Source organism: Crinia signifera, chromosome 4 (assembly GCF_055691185.1).
Source record: "Crinia signifera chromosome 4, ASM5569118v1, whole genome shotgun sequence".
Classification (NCBI taxonomy): domain Eukaryota; kingdom Metazoa; phylum Chordata; class Amphibia; order Anura; family Myobatrachidae; genus Crinia; species Crinia signifera.
The window spans coordinates 301067495-301082831 of record NC_139220.1 but is presented as its reverse complement, the minus strand read 5'-3'; the positions used below and the strand labels follow the sequence as shown (position 1 = coordinate 301082831).

The 15337-nt window shown below is 48.7% G+C and overlaps 1 protein-coding gene across 5 annotated transcripts in view; it reads left to right on the top strand.

Moving 5' to 3' along the window:
* MAST1 (microtubule associated serine/threonine kinase 1) overlaps positions 1-15337 on the top strand; it is a 101778-nt gene that overhangs the window by 72843 nt on the left and 13598 nt on the right. For 3 of the 5 annotated variants that reach the window (XM_083185258.1, XM_083185253.1, XM_083185255.1), the window contains 15 exons: positions 916-991; positions 1243-1324; positions 1626-1783; positions 2430-2505; positions 3234-3443; positions 4014-4115; positions 4752-4881; positions 4967-5034; positions 5122-5210; positions 6729-6937; positions 7340-7478; positions 7611-7743; positions 9229-9394; positions 9517-9618; positions 12326-12448. In XM_083185258.1, coding sequence (XP_083041384.1) covers positions 927-991; positions 1243-1324; positions 1626-1783; positions 2430-2505; positions 3234-3443; positions 4014-4115; positions 4752-4881; positions 4967-5034; positions 5122-5210; positions 6729-6937; positions 7340-7478; positions 7611-7743; positions 9229-9394; positions 9517-9618; positions 12326-12448 — 1852 coding nt within the window. In that variant the 5' untranslated portion in view covers positions 916-926. The remainder of the gene's footprint in view (positions 1-915; positions 992-1242; positions 1325-1625; positions 1784-2429; positions 2506-3233; positions 3444-4013; positions 4116-4751; positions 4882-4966; positions 5035-5121; positions 5211-6728; positions 6938-7339; positions 7479-7610; positions 7744-9228; positions 9395-9516; positions 9619-12325; positions 12449-15337) is intronic. The other 2 variants (XM_083185254.1, XM_083185256.1) reach the window with 1 other exon arrangement.

Genomic DNA, 15337 nt, shown 5'->3' with positions numbered 1-15337 from the left:
ACACAGACTGAATGGTGACGTATGGAAAACTGACACTCCCACTGCAGGGTGACATAGACAGAATGGTTACATATAGAAGACTGACCCTCCCACTGCAGGGTGACACAGACAGAATGGTTACATATAGAAGACTGACCCTCCCACTGCAGGGTGACACAGACAGAATGGTTACATATAGAAGGCTGACCCTCCCACTGCAGGGTGACACAGACAGAATGGTTACATATAGAAGGCTGACCCTCCCACTGCAAAGTGACATAGACAGAATGGTGAGATATGGAAGGCTGACCCTCCCACTCCAGGGTGACATAGACAGAATGGTGAGATATGGAAGGCTGACCCTCCCACTGCAGGGTGACATAGACAGAATGGTGAGATATGGAAGGCTGACCCTCCCACTGCAGGGTGACATAGACAGAATGGTGACGTATGGATGGCTGACCCTCCCACTGCAGGGTGACAGACGGAATGGTTACATATGGAGGGCTGACCCTCCCACTGCAGGGTGACATAGAAGGAATGGTGAGATATGGATGCCTGACCCTCCCACTGCAGGGTGATGTAGACAGTTAGTTTGCAGACAGTTTCTCATCTGCTCCACTGACTATCCCATGACTGCTCTAATAGTAACCAAAAGGAGACCTGTGGTTGGTTCACAGAGTAGACCGCTTCCTATTGGCTACTAAAACAACAGCGCAGACTGATCAGTAAAGGACGTGTTACTAAGCCGGAGAAAGCGAGCAGTTGTCTTTATCCTATACATGAGGGCCCATTTGCTATTGGTCACACAAATGTCTGGTTACACCTTTGACAAATGTCCTGCCTCTTTCTGTTCCTTAGCAGGGTAACACTGTAATGTTTGGTTCTGTGAGGTGCGGAGACTACAGATAACCTCTATGTCCTGTCTCTGTTTAGGGGGGAGCCCTATGGATAGTCCACGGAATTTTTCTCCTAGTGCCGCTGCTCATTTCTCATTTGCATCATCACGCAGGTAATAGATGTATATTGTGTGTGTGTGTGTGTTCTATACCAGTACTCACCCTGCAGGGAGTTATGGGGGGTTATTTACTAAGATACAGCTATTTAAAATGAGGTGCCTCCGATGAAGAGGAACCAGGAGCCATCCAGGAACCGGGATTGTCCATGGAACAAAACCAACCTACGAAATATGTTTATATTAATAATGTCTAGATTATTACATCTATAATTGTGTTGTATGGATAAGTGCCCTTACCCTTTCAGCAGGACAGATGGCCGCCGCTGGTCTCTTGCCTCCCTTCCATCGTCTGGATATGGGACAAATACCCCTAGCTCCACTGTGTCGGTGAGTAGTGGACACCTCCCCATTGAGTTGGATCTTCGGGTGTGCCACGTTCTGTGCTGTTATTTTTTTCTTGGTTTTATGTTGATTGGGTGGGAGGCCTGTGCGTGGTTCTAGCTGACGGGAGGACTTTGTATCTTCATTTACTCTGCTCATCCTTCTTTCTGTTATTTACAACTCGTTCCTCCAACTTCTTCCTTCTTTTCACCTCATCTATCATGGTCTTGTCTGCGCTACAGCCTTGGCTTCTTCCCTCTACCTATCCATTTACTGTTCTCTTGATCTCCAACTCTTGTTCCCGCAGTCCTCCTCCTCTTCTCAGGAACGTCTACACCAGCTCCCCTTCCAACCAACTTTGGATGAGCTTCACTTCCTCTCCAAGCATTTTGGCAGCACAGAGAGTATCCCTGATGACGATGGTCGAAGATCACCGGCAGTAAGACCCCGGTCTCGAAGTTTAAGGTTGGTTGGCATTAGACTTCCCTGTACTATCCATGAGACTGATCTCTCCGGTCAGTTGTGGTCATTGAGTTGATTCTTTGGCCTCCAAGACCATCCCATGCTTGTTTTGGTCTGCCAAGCAAAGTAGACCTCTCAGTGGGAATGTATTCCATCTACCATAGGTAGAAACACTGAAGAGGTAGAGAGTGCTCACCAACCCTGTGGACACCAGAGGTTCTGGAATCCAGGCACATGAAAATGCAACATGACCTACTTCTGAATGACATTAGCTCACTATAGACGCTGAGTGGACATTGGCTACTTAAAATAAATTAGCCATAAATACTATTATAACTTATTTGAGTAAAGGATATTTACCTCCAAAGGTGTCTAAAGAGGTGACACATGTAGGAAGAACATCGTCTGGGTTCTAATACTCCAGGCTCCAGAGTCCCGCCCTAGGGTAGCACCTTTCATAGGTCAGTAGATGGCCATCTCCCCAGCCATAGACACACAGCGATAGGACATCCTTGTGTGGCTATGATTGGGATGGGGTGTCAGACAGCATAGCATTAGAGAGAGTATATAGTTACTACACACAGTGCTGCCAGTCAGTGGCATATTGTCCCATGAATACTGTCCTGGTGACCTTGTCCTCTCTCCGCAGCCCCGGACGTTCTCCCTCCTCATACGACAATGAAATAGTCATGATGAACCATGTCTACAAAGAGAGATTCCCAAAGGTAAGTCAGCATTTTTGTGTATTTAGAGCGGAAGACGTAATACATACTGCAAGGTGGTTGCAGATGGACATTTATATAGAACAAGGGACTATTGTAGATTATATACATATTAGCGGTCTGTGAGCTCTATATAAATGCTGTACTAGACATGTATGAGTACAGAACACTTTGGGGACAAATAATATTATTTTTAAATAAATATATATTATATTATATGCAGAGAAGGACATTGACCTTTCGTAAAAGCTCTGACATCTGATGGCTAGTACAGATCCTTACCCAACCGTACCTCTCTATTAGAAGCGCCACCGGAAGGGTTGGCCGAAAGCCACGGGTTATTCCCTAATTTTTCCTTGTCCTACAATATGAGCTACATTTTCCTACCATAATAACAGGAATGTGGTAACAGATAAATGGTGCTCCTGCCAATAAGCCCCCGACTGTCTTTAAAAAAAAACATGACAGTTAGGAGCTGCTTGGCTTGAGCACCATTTCTCATACACAAGTTTTATCATTCACAAGGAGCTTTAACAGTCATTGCTAGATTGTCCACATGGTTAGTGGTTCTTCAGCTTCAGGTGGCAGAGTCAAAATACCAGAATGCCCTTTGTTTCCTGAACTCCGCCCACCTTTATCCAATACACACAACCATACAGATAATGGGTTTAGCGACTCTTAGTTTTGTTGCCCATATCCGAATGACACAGAATTCTGTTTGCACCCTGCAGGCCACAGCACAGATGGAGGACAGGCTCCGCTTGTTCATCTCCAACTTCTCTCCAGAAAACGTCTTGCCTCTGGCCGATGGCGTCCTGAACTTCATCCACCACCAGATTGTGGAGCTGGCCAGAGACTGCCTGTCGAGGAGCACTGAGGGCATGATCACCAGCACCTACTTCTATCAGCTCCAGGATAACCTGGACAAGCTACTGTTGGATGTGAGGACCAGGAGACAGAGGTTGGGAGCGGAATTATGAATGAGAAAGGGCTTTAAACTCAATGGGAATGTTTAATTATTGCAATAAACCCTCCTCCCAACCTGTAGCAGATCCATCAGGTGGTCAAACACAGGATCCACTCACTTCGGACTGCACCGACCGCCCGATGATGTTCTGGGCTAACAGTCTGGAATTTGATTTCAAACTCAGTCATTCGAATGCCAGGCTGGGGTCTGGGGCATGTTTATTGCAAAAAGATCCCACCAATAAGAGGGTTGCAAAGAGAAAAAGAAATAAGTCAGGCAAAGAAAGAATAAAAAATAAATAATGCGGGTGAGGAGAAAAGACGGGAGAGGGTAGGCAGAGACAAGTAGTACAACTGTTTAGGGAACTACGTATACAACAAGGCGGTGAGTTGAGATGGAGAGTGTGAGCCAGACAGAGAACAGAGGAGGACTGAGAGGGCATGTCATTAGGAAATTGAGGGAAAAAATGTATTTGGTGAAGGGAATGAATAAGGTTTCGGCTTTGTGGTCCAAGGACACAACATAATCTCCTCTTCCTCCACAGGCAGTGGAACGGTCGGAAGGATCGGAGGTGGCCTTCATCGCCCAGCTGATGAAAAACCTGCTCATTATTATCTCCCGGCCGGCCCGTTTGCTGGAGTGCTTGGTGCGATGATCACTATTACTTACATCCTGGTGCTAAAGTTCTGCCTCATTGTTTACTAACGTTCCTTATATTGGATGATGACTAATGGCATCCCACCCTCAGGTTTTCCTTGAAGGGGGACAATCCTTTTCTTGAATTAATATCACACTGACCATTTTCCTATCTGTATAACCCCTCTCCCACATACAATATATAGTCGCCTTGCTGCCTCTAAAAAGTTTATTTGGGACCTCAATTTAAAAAACACAGTAATAAAGACTCTGTGCTTACCCGAGGGGTTTGAAAGAAGTTTGGTATTAGCAGGGGAAATTCCCCTATTTACAGGGATGTTTCTTCTACACCCTAAATTATTACCCCCTGACGACTGTCCCAGTGATGCGCGGCTTCTTCCTTCAGCATCCAAGTGCGCATTGACCAGAATAAGGTTCCATGAGTGTGTGTACAGTAGCTGTGCATTTCTAGATGTGCTTCCTGCCACCGCCCACCAGAAGTCTGTCCATGTGAGGCCTACAACCACAAGATCATTGCATTTATTTACCCTCTCCATTGGAAATGTTGGGGATGTGGAGCAGAGCTCCTCCTATTTCCACAGCCAATGGACAATGCACACTTATTTGGATTCAATGCCTTTTGCAGGAGTTTAACCCTGAAGAGTTCTATCACTTATTGGAGGTGGCTGAGGACCAGGTGAAGGAAGGGAACCTGAAGACGGATATCCCTCAGTACATCCTGAGACAGCTGGGCCTTACCAGAGACCCCTTCCCAGGTAACCATCCCTATGCACGCTTGGTTACTCAGCCGTATAACCCAGCAGGAGATCTAAGCACTGACGGGCCCTTGTTCCTCTGCAGAGGTGGCAGCTGCTGAGGAACCAGCCCCTGTGGAGACGCACACACCAGAGAGCGACGACACTGGAGATGTGAGAGGACAGTTTTACCCAGTCGTCTTAGCCCGTCTGTACCCAATGTTCTCCCTCTGTCTAATCAATACCTCTTCATTTATTTAGGGTAAAGGAGGAGCTGCTTCTAAGCCCATAAGGGCCCCTGAGGAAAGTGACTTTGAAAACATTAAGCTGATCAGCAATGGTGCCTATGGGTGAGTGATCCAGGCGTAAGATAGGACAATGAGGTACTGAAGGACTCGGGATTTGCGGAGTTAAGGACAGAGAAAAAAAAAGCCACACACTGTAATAATTATAGGAATACAGGGGAAGATTTATTAAGCTCAGTGAAGTGATAAATTGTCTGGTTTTTATCGCCGGCCAATCAGCTTCTACCTGTCATTTTTCAAACCAAGCCTGTTAATTCACAGTTAGGAGCTGATTGGCCGGTGATAAAAACCAGACAGTTTATCACTTCACCGAGCTTAATAAATCTGCCCCAAAGTCACCTAGTGGTGAGTGTGGAAATATAATCCGATAGGGACACACAGCCAAGCAGGCCTGGACTGGCAGTCTGGCAATTCTTGCATTTACTACAGGAACTGCTTGGTGGGTTGTGTGGGGGAATCAGTGGGCTGTGATAATGGCCCTCATTCAGGTTTCCTCGCACATGGCAGCAATGTGTCGTGACTGCGCATGTGGATAAACATTTATGTGCATGTGCAGCCATGGCGAATTGATTAATTGCCAGACGCTAGCACACAGCAGTGCGGGTGGGGAGCTTGGGGTGGCGGGCCGTGGTTGCGCCCATAGGAACACCCAGAGTTTCATTGGCGTTCCCATGAAAACGCTCGGCATTCCCATGGTAACTTGCTTGTGACACCAGTGCGGAGGGGGCGGGTTCAGGCAGCTGAGGTCAGCAGAAGGCAGCTACCTGCCCTCTTCCCGTACAGGGAGCCCGCAGATCTAAGACACCAGAGAGGAGTCCTAGATCTGCAAGCCCTGTAGAAGTCATTCCATGGTCGATGGTCATGACATTGAATGATTTTGCCCCCGCACGCAAGCTGCGAATGGGTGGCGAAATCATCCGCTAAAAATGCCAGCGCCGCTCACAGCATCGGTCCTTTTAGTAATAATAAAAACAAAATACAGCCAGGCCAATTCATTGAAGTGTAGTTAAATATAGCACCCCCCCCCCCCCCAAAAAAAAAGAACAGTTGCTGTAGGCGACGCTGACATTTTTAGCAGACATTTTCAGGATCTCTCACAGCAACGCTGTCTCTCAAAGGGTTAATAAAAGGCTAAAACTGCTCATCACCTCTGTGGGACAATTCAAGTGTTATGTGGTCATGCGGCCACTAGATGGCGCCAGACGTAGCAATTGTGTTTCCATGTACAGCCAACTGTGCTGATATTACTGATTGTTATGTTGTGCTGCCACTTTACGGGCTGGTAACTATATTTTATAACGCATATATGAGAAATGCTACCTGTTGTATACGAGGAAAACCTCCTAGTATTGTAATTGCCTTTGGTGATCGCATTCAGCCAGTAATTATTTTAATTGTGCATTGCTCCATCTGCACACACACCAATGATAAGTAGTCCCTCTTGGCTTTGTCCTGCTCCTTACGACATTCCAGTCTCAGTGGCCAACCCACAATATCCCTGGTGTAAGAGATTCTTGTATGTCTGAGTTCCTGCGACTCCAACTCCTCTCTCCCCCCCAACAGAGCGGTGTACCTGGTGCGCCACCGCGAGACCCGCCAGCGATTTGCCATGAAGAAGATAAACAAGCAGAACTTGCTGCTGAGGAACCAGGTCCACCAGGCCTTCATAGAGCGGGACATCCTGACCTTCGCTCAGAACCCATTTGTGGTCAGCATGTTCTGCTCCTTCCAGACGCGCAGGCACCTGTGCATGGTCATGGAGTACGTGGAAGGTGAGAGAGCACACGAGAGGCTCACACCAGTCTCTTCATTCTGGTCTGTAGTTTGTAAGGGTAGTAGAAGACTTTGTAGACCTTCAGTTAGACCTGCCTCATAGTATTGCTTGTAGTTCTGGTGGTCTCCACTCCTGAAGGATCTCCAGGAGATCCATGAAAGCTGGGAAAGATTTCTAAGCACAAAGCTTTCATGTACTTAAGATACCTTGAATAGGCTGAGAGTCTGTGATGGGTATAAACTCAAATCAGTCCTGAAAACCAACCATTAACAATCTTGGATGGGATGCCGGCATTAACAATACTGGCACCGGAATCCCCACATCGATGAGGATATAGGCAATGCCACTCTTTCTTTGCCTTTGTATGCCGTTTATCCATCTCCTGTTCTGTCCCTGGCAGGGGGTGACTGTGCCACTCTTCTGAAGCACATTGGTGCTCTCCCTCTGGAGATGGCGCGATTGTATTTTGCTGAGACGGTCCTTGCTCTGGAGTACCTGCATAACTATGGCATCGTTCACCGTGACCTGAAACCGGACAAGTAAGGAGCAGCCGGTGCTTATACTATATACTGTACATGTATAGATGTGTGTTCTCTCTCTTCTCTCACGTTACTTATGTTGTGTTATCTCTTTCCCTACTCCCCCCACTACTGTCTCTTATCTCCGCTCAGTCTTCTGATTACTTCCATGGGTCACGTCAAGCTGACGGATTTTGGCCTGTCCAAAATGGGGCTTATGAACCTTACAACTAATTTATACGAAGGGCATATCGAAAGTGAGGCCAGAGAGTTCCTGGATAAACAGGTGATAGGAGACTCCAGGTCACATAACCTCCGCCCGTCTGTGTCACCCACAGCGGGTAGGAGGGACAGACGTCATGTCGCAATGCTCCCTCCTGTCTGTGTCACCCTGTGGTGGGAGGGACAGACCCCATGTCACAATGCTCCCTCCTGTCTGTGTCACCCTGTGGTGGGAGGGACAGACCCCATGTCACATAGCTTCCCTCCTGTCTGTGTCACCCTGTGGTGGGAGGGACAGACCCCATGTCACATAGCTCCCTCCTGCCTGTGTCACCCTGTGGTGGGAGGGACAGACCCCATGTCACATAGCTCCCTCCTGTCTGTGTCACCCTGTGGTGGGAGGGACAGACATCATGTCACATAGCTCCCTGCTTTCTGTGTCACCCTGTGGTGGGAGGGACAGACCCCATGTTACATAGCCCCCTCCTGTCTGTGACACCCTGTGGTGGAAGGGACAGACCCCATGTCACATAGCTCCCTCCTGTCTGTGTCACCCTGTGGTGGGAGGGACAGACCCCATGTCACATAGCTCCCTCCTGTCTGTGTCACCCTGTGGTGGGAGGAACAGACCCCATGTCACATAGCTCCCTCCTGTCTGTGTCACCCTGTGGTGGGAGGGACAGACCCCATGTTACATAGCTCCCTGCTGTCTGTGTCACCCTGTGGTAGGAGGGACAGAACCCATGTCACAGAGCTCCCTCCTGCCTGTGTCACCCTGTGGTAGTAGGGACAGACCCCATGTCACATAGCTCCCTCCTGTCTGTGTCGCCCTGTGGTGGGAGGGACAGACCCCATGTCACATAGCTCCCTCCTGCCTTTGTCACCCTGTGGTGGGAGGGACAGACCCCATGTTACATAGCTCCCTCCTGTCTGTGTCACCCTGTGGGGGGGATGGACAGACCCCACGTCACTTAGCTCCCTCATGTCTGTGTCACCCTGTGGTGGGAGGGACAGACCCCATGTCACATAGCTCCCTCCTGTCTTTGTCACCCTGTGGTAGGAGGGACAGACCCCATGTCACATAGCTCCCTCCTGTCTGTGTCACCCTGCGGTGGGAGGGACAGAACCCATGTCACATAGCTCCCTCCTGCCTGTGTCACCCTGTGGTAGGAGGGACAGACCCCATGTCACATAGCTCCCTCCTGCCTGTGTCACCCTGTGGTGGGAGGGACAGACCCCATGTTACATAGCTCCCTCCTGCCTGTGTCACCCTGTGGTGGGAGGGACAGACCCCATGTCACATAGCTCCCTCCTGTCTGTGTCACCCTGTGGTGGGAGGGACAGATATCATGTCACATAGCTCCCTGCTGTCTGTGTCACCCTGTGGTGGGAGGGACAGACCCCACGTCACATAGCTCCCTGCTGTCTGTGTCACCCTGTGGTGGGAGGGAGAGACCCCATATCACATATCCCCCTTCTGACTGTGTCACCCTGTGGTGGGAGGGACAGACCCCATGACACATATAATCCTCCTGTATGACTTTGCCAGGTGTGTGGAACCCCCGAGTATATTGCTCCAGAGGTCATCCTGCGGCAGGGATACGGGAAGCCAGTGGACTGGTGGGCGATGGGCATTATCCTGTATGAGTTCCTGGTGGGCTGTGTCCCGTTCTTTGGGGACACCCCAGAAGAGCTGTTTGGTCAGGTGATTAGTGGTGAGTATATGAGGTGGGTGATATATGTTTCCTGGTCTCCTTGTATAATAATGATGTATATATCGCCTGTTCAGCCCTTTGGATCCACTATACATGACCCTGCCTCTGTCTACCTCTTTCAGATGACATTATCTGGCCGGAGGGCGAGGAAGCATTACCAGCAGACGCCCAGTATCTCATCTCCAGCCTCCTGCAGACAGACCCCTTACTCCGACTGGGGACAGGTGAGAAATACCAGAGCCACTTCCTAATGTAAAGACACCCGATAATAACAGAACAATCCTACGTTAGCATGGCCGCTGCTCTTCTGTTCTGCAATCAACCAAACGTTTCTATTATCCCAAAGAACTTTCTATTTTGTAAGATATTTCTAAAATATTTTTAATGGATACAAAAGGCACATAAAAAGTTATTAAAAATGATGATCTGACCAATGGTCAGGACATATTGGGGGTCAGGTCATGTTGGGGGTGTAGTGTCCTATATCTGTATAGGGTGTAATAGATGGGTACTTGTTTCCTAGCACGGCGCCCGTCGGGGTTGATCGCATGCCTTAAGTTAAGGTACTTAAGGCATGCGATGGATGTGATTTTCTGTTAATTACCAGCTTTATTTGCCGGTAAAGAGAAAATCGTGTTGATCGCGCCCATCACGGGCCATTATAATGCGACCGAAGCGATCAACGCGATTTTCCCATAGAGAACAATGTTAAATGAGTTTTAAAGTTAAAATCGCTTTGATCGCGTCGGTCGCATGCCATTATAATGGCATGCGATGCGATCGATGCGATCAACATGATTTTACATAGGGAACAATGGGAAAAGGGCCAATATGTATATGCCCCCTCATGGGTATTAAGTATCGTTAATGCCCCCCCATTGTTAACGCCACCCCACTATTGACGCCAACCCGAAGCGTGGCGAGTGCAGCGAGCCCGCAAGGGGCGGCGGTAGGTGTCCTCTGACCTTTTCATACCCCCACTATCCACGTCGGCGTGGAGTTGATTTTAATAAAGTGTATACCTGTGAAGTTATGCGCGTCCCCACGCGGGGCTCGCTGCGCTCACCACGCTTCGGGCTTGGTGGCTCGCTGCACTCGCCACAATTTATAAGGTCAACTCCACGCCGACGTGTATAGTGGGGGTATGAAAAGGTCGTAGGACACGTACTGCCGCCCCTCGCGGGCTCGCTGCGCTCGCCACGTTTCGTGTTGGCATCAATAGTGGGGTGGCGTTAACAATGGAGGGCCATTTCACCCATCTGAGGGGGGGGGGTTTGCAATGACAATGGTTTTTTTGGGGGGCTTTTTACATTGAAATCAATGTAAAATTGGGTCTCAGGGACCATTTTACATTGATTCCAATGTAAAAATCGCGTCGATCGCAACGCATGTGATTTTGGTTGGCATGCGATGCGATCAACGCGATTTTTGCGGCCGCGATCAATACAATCAAAATCGCGGGCGCCGTGCTAGGAAACAAATACCAATAGATGTATTATGGCCAGTGGTCGGGACATGTTGGGGTGTGGTGTCCTATGTCTGTATAGGGTGTAATATATGTATTATGGCCAGTGGTCAGGACATGTTGGGGTGTGGTGTCCTATGTCTGTATATGGTGTAATAGATGTATTATGGCCAGCGGTCAGGACATGTTGGGGGGGTGTATGTCCTATGTCTGTATAGGGTGTAATATATGTATTATGGCCAGTGGTCAGGACATGTTGAGGTGTAGTGTCCTATGCCTGTATAGGGTGTAATACATGTATTATGGCCAGTGGTCAGGACATGTTGGGGGTGTAGTGTCCTATGTCTGTATAGCAGGGCTGGGCAATTGCGGCCCTCCAGATGTTGAGGAACTACACATCCCAGCATGCCTTGCATCAGTTTCAGCATTGACACATAGCAAAACTAATGCAAAGATGCAAAGCATCCTGGGATGTGTAGTTCCCCAACATCTGGAGGGCCGCAATTGCCCAGCCCTGCTGTATAGGGTGCAATAGATGTATTATGGCCAGTGGTCAGGACATGTTGGGGGTGTAGTGTCCTATGTCTGTATAGGGTGTAATAGATGTATTATGGCCAGTGTTCAGGACATGTTGGGGGTGTAGTGTCCTATGTCTGTATAGGGTGTAATAGATGTATTATGGCCAGTGGTCAGGACATGTTGGGGGTGTAGTGTCTTATGTCTGTATAGGGTGTAATATATGTATTATGGCCAGTGGTCAGGTCATGTTGGGGGTGTAGTGTCCTATGTCTGTATAGGGTGTAATAGATGTATTATGGCCAGTGGTCAGGACATGTTGGGGGTGTAGTGTCCTATGTCTGTATAGGGTGTAATATATGTATTATGGCCAGTGGTCAGGACATGTTGGGGTGTAGTGTCCTATGTCTGTATAGGGTGTAATATATGTATTATGGCCAGTGGTCAGGACATGTTGGGGTGTAGTGTCCTATGTCTGTATAGGGTGTAATATATGTATTATGGCCAGTGGTCAGGACATGTTGGGGTGTAGTGTCCTCTGTCTGTATAGGGTGTAATATATGTATTATGGCCAATGGTCAGGACATGTTGGGGTGTAGTGTCCTATGTCTGTATAGGGTGTAATAGATGTCTTATGGCCAGTGGTCAGGAAATGTTGGGGTGAAGTGTCCTCTGTCTGTATAGGGTGTAATATATGTATTATGGCCAGTGGTCAGGACATGCATTGGCAGTGCAAAATCACTCAAGAAACGCTGTGCCAATAGACATAGATTGTAAGCTTGCAGCAGGGCCCTCCTACCTCCAAGTCTGTCTGCTGTCACCCAGTTTGTATTATCTCTGTCTACAATTGTAAAGCGCAACGGAATCTGCTGCGCTATATAAGACACTGTAAATAAATAAATGAAAATAAATCAGTTTCCGTCACTCTTGTCATTTCCATTCTTTCCTAGGGGGCGCTATTGAGGTGAAGGCTCACAATTTTTTCACGGATCTGGACTGGAATGGGTTACTCCGACAGAAAGCGGAATTCATCCCACATCTGGAGGCTGAGGATGACACCAGCTATTTTGACAGTGAGTGTTATATGGACAAAGTATTGGTACATAATGTACTTTAATCAGAATATACTCTCAGCAATGCAGTTCTCATGTGCTGGGTTACTAAAATACAATGTTACAGGGGTAATAAGACGCTCAGGAGCTGGGTGACTGTAATAAGATGTTACAGGGGTAATAAGACGCTCAGGAGCTGGGTGACTGTAATAAGATGTTACAGGGGTAATAAGACGCTCAGGAGCTGGGTTACTGTAATAGGATTTTACAGGGGTAGTAGTAGTAGTAGTAGTAGTACGTTTATTTATAAGGCGCCGCAAAGTGTCCGCAGCGCCGTACATAGCAAACAAAAAACAAATGACAAGGTAACGTACAGGGTGTGTTGAAAAATACAGTATAAATAGGGGTATAGCTGGTAGAAATAAAATCAGCATCAGTTCAGAAGTAGGTGTCAAAATTGTCGAGGAGACTGAAGATGAAGTAGAGGAAGGGAAGAACAGGACAGGAGTACAGGTGAGGTAAAGAGGTAGGGTGAGTACGTGAGGCAGGAGGACCCTACTCATAAGAGTTAACATACTAAAAATAGGTGGGTGGACGAACGAAAAAACAACAGGATAAGTAGGAACGGAGGGGAACGGAGGCAGGATAGGAGGATCAAAAGAGGATAGGAGGAGGGATAGGCTAGTCGAAAAAAGTGGGTTTTGAGGGAGCTCTTGAAGGAGGTAAGGGAATCAGAAAGCCTGATGGGTGGCGGGAGGTTGTTCCAGTGCAGGGGGGGCAGCGCGAGAGAAGTCTTGTACACGGGAGTGGGAGGAGGTGATTAGGTGAGAGGTCAGTCGGCGGTCAGCGATGGAGCGAAGAGGACGGGAGGGAGTGTGGATAGAGATCAGTGAAGAGAGGTAAGGAGCGGTGGAGGAGGAGAGAGCCTTGTAGGTGGTGGTGAGGAGTTTAAAGAGAACTCGGAAAGGAATGGGGAGCCAGTGAAGAGATAGACAGAGGGGGGAGGCGGAGGTAGAGCGGCGGGAGAGGAAGATGAGCCTAGCAGCAGCATTAAGAATGGTTTGGAGAGGTGCGAGGCGGGTGAGAGGTAGCCCAGAGAGAAGGATGTTGCAGTAGTCAAGGCGGGAGATGACAAGAGAGTGAATGAGAATTTTGGTCGCGTCAGTGGAGAGGAATGGTCTGATGCGTGAGATGTTGCGTAGGTGAAAGCGGCAAGACTGTGAGAGAGCACGAATGTGGGGGGTGAAAGAGAGGGAGGAGTCAATGATGACACCGAGGCAGCGCGTTTGGTCGGTGGAGGTGATCTCGGTTTCACCAATGCTGATGGAGATAGTGGGAGAAGAGGGGATGTTCGGGGGATGGAAGATTAGAAGTTCAGTTTTAGCCATGTTTAGTTTCAGGAAGCTTTGTATCATCCAGGCTGAGATGGCCGTGAGGCATTCGGAGACCTTGGACAGGAGTGATGGGGATAGGTCGGGGGAGGAGAGATAGATTAGGGTATCATCAGCATAAAGGTGGTAATGAAAACCATAGGAGCTGATGAGGGTGCCCAGAGAGGTGGTGTAGAGGGAGAAGAGAAGAGGGCCAAGGACTGACCCTTGGGGAACACCGACTGGCTGCGGGGTAGTAGGAGAGGAGGAGCTCGGAGTGGAGACGGAGAAGGAGCGATCGGAGAGGTATGAGGTGAACCAGGAGAAGACCGTGCCAGTGATGCCAAAGGAGCGGAGGGTGTTGAGCAGGAGAGGGTGGTCAAAGGCAGCCGACAGATCAAGCTGGATGAGGATAGAGAAGAGGCCTTTGGATTTAGCCGATAGTAAATCGTTAGTGACTTTGGTCAGGGCAGTTTCAGTGGAATGTAAAGGGCGGAACCCGGATTGGAGGGGGTCTAGAATGGAGTTAGCAGTAAGGTGGCTTAGGAGACGATTATAGGTCAGACGTTCTAGGAGCTTGGAGGCAAAAGGGAGGAGGGAGATGGGCCTGTAGTTGGATGGAGAGTTGGGGTCCAGATTTGTTTTTTTTGAGAATTGGGGAGACAAGAGCGTGTTTGAAGGAGGAAGGGAAGATCCCAGAGGATAGGGAAAGATTAAAGAGGTGAGCCAGGTGAGAGCAGACTGACGGACTGAGACGACGGATAATATTGGAGGGGATAGGATCGAGCGGGCAGGTGGAGGGAGAAGCGGATTGAAGGATAGAGTGGACTTCAGCAGCAGTGGTGGGGTAAAATGAGGACAGGGGTTGGAAAGAGGGGAGTGGAGATGTAGGAGGGGAGGAGGGAGAGGGTGAGGTCATGGCAGCAGTGATGGCAGTCCTGAGAGAGGAGATTTTGGTTGAAAAGTAGGTAGCAAAATCATCGGCTACGATGGAGGACGGAAGAGCTGGAGGAGGGGGGGAGAGCAAGGAGTTGAAGGTGGCGAAGAGCCTGCGGGGATTGGATGATTGGGAAAGGATGAGGGACTTAAAGTAGGATTCCTTGTCCAGAGCAAGGGCAGAGCTGAAGGAGAAAAGAATGAATTTGAAATGGAGATAATCCGCAAGGGAGCGTGATTTCTTCCAGAAGCGCTCAGCAGTGCGAGGGGTAATAAGACGCTCATTAGCCGGGTTACTGTAATAAGGTGTTACAGGGGTAATAAGACGCTCAGGAGCTGGGTTACTGTAATAAGATGTTACAGGGGTAATAAGACGCTCAGGAGCTGGGTCACTGTAATTAGGTGTTACAGGGGTAATAAGACGCTCAGGAGCTGGGTTACTGTAATAAGATGTTACAGGGGTAATAAGACACTCTGGAGTTGGTTTACTGTAATAAGATGTTACAGGGGTAATAAGACGCTCAGGAGCTGGGTTACTGTAATAAGATGTTACAGGGGTAATAAGATGCTCAGGAGCTGGGTTACTGTAATAAGATGTTACAGG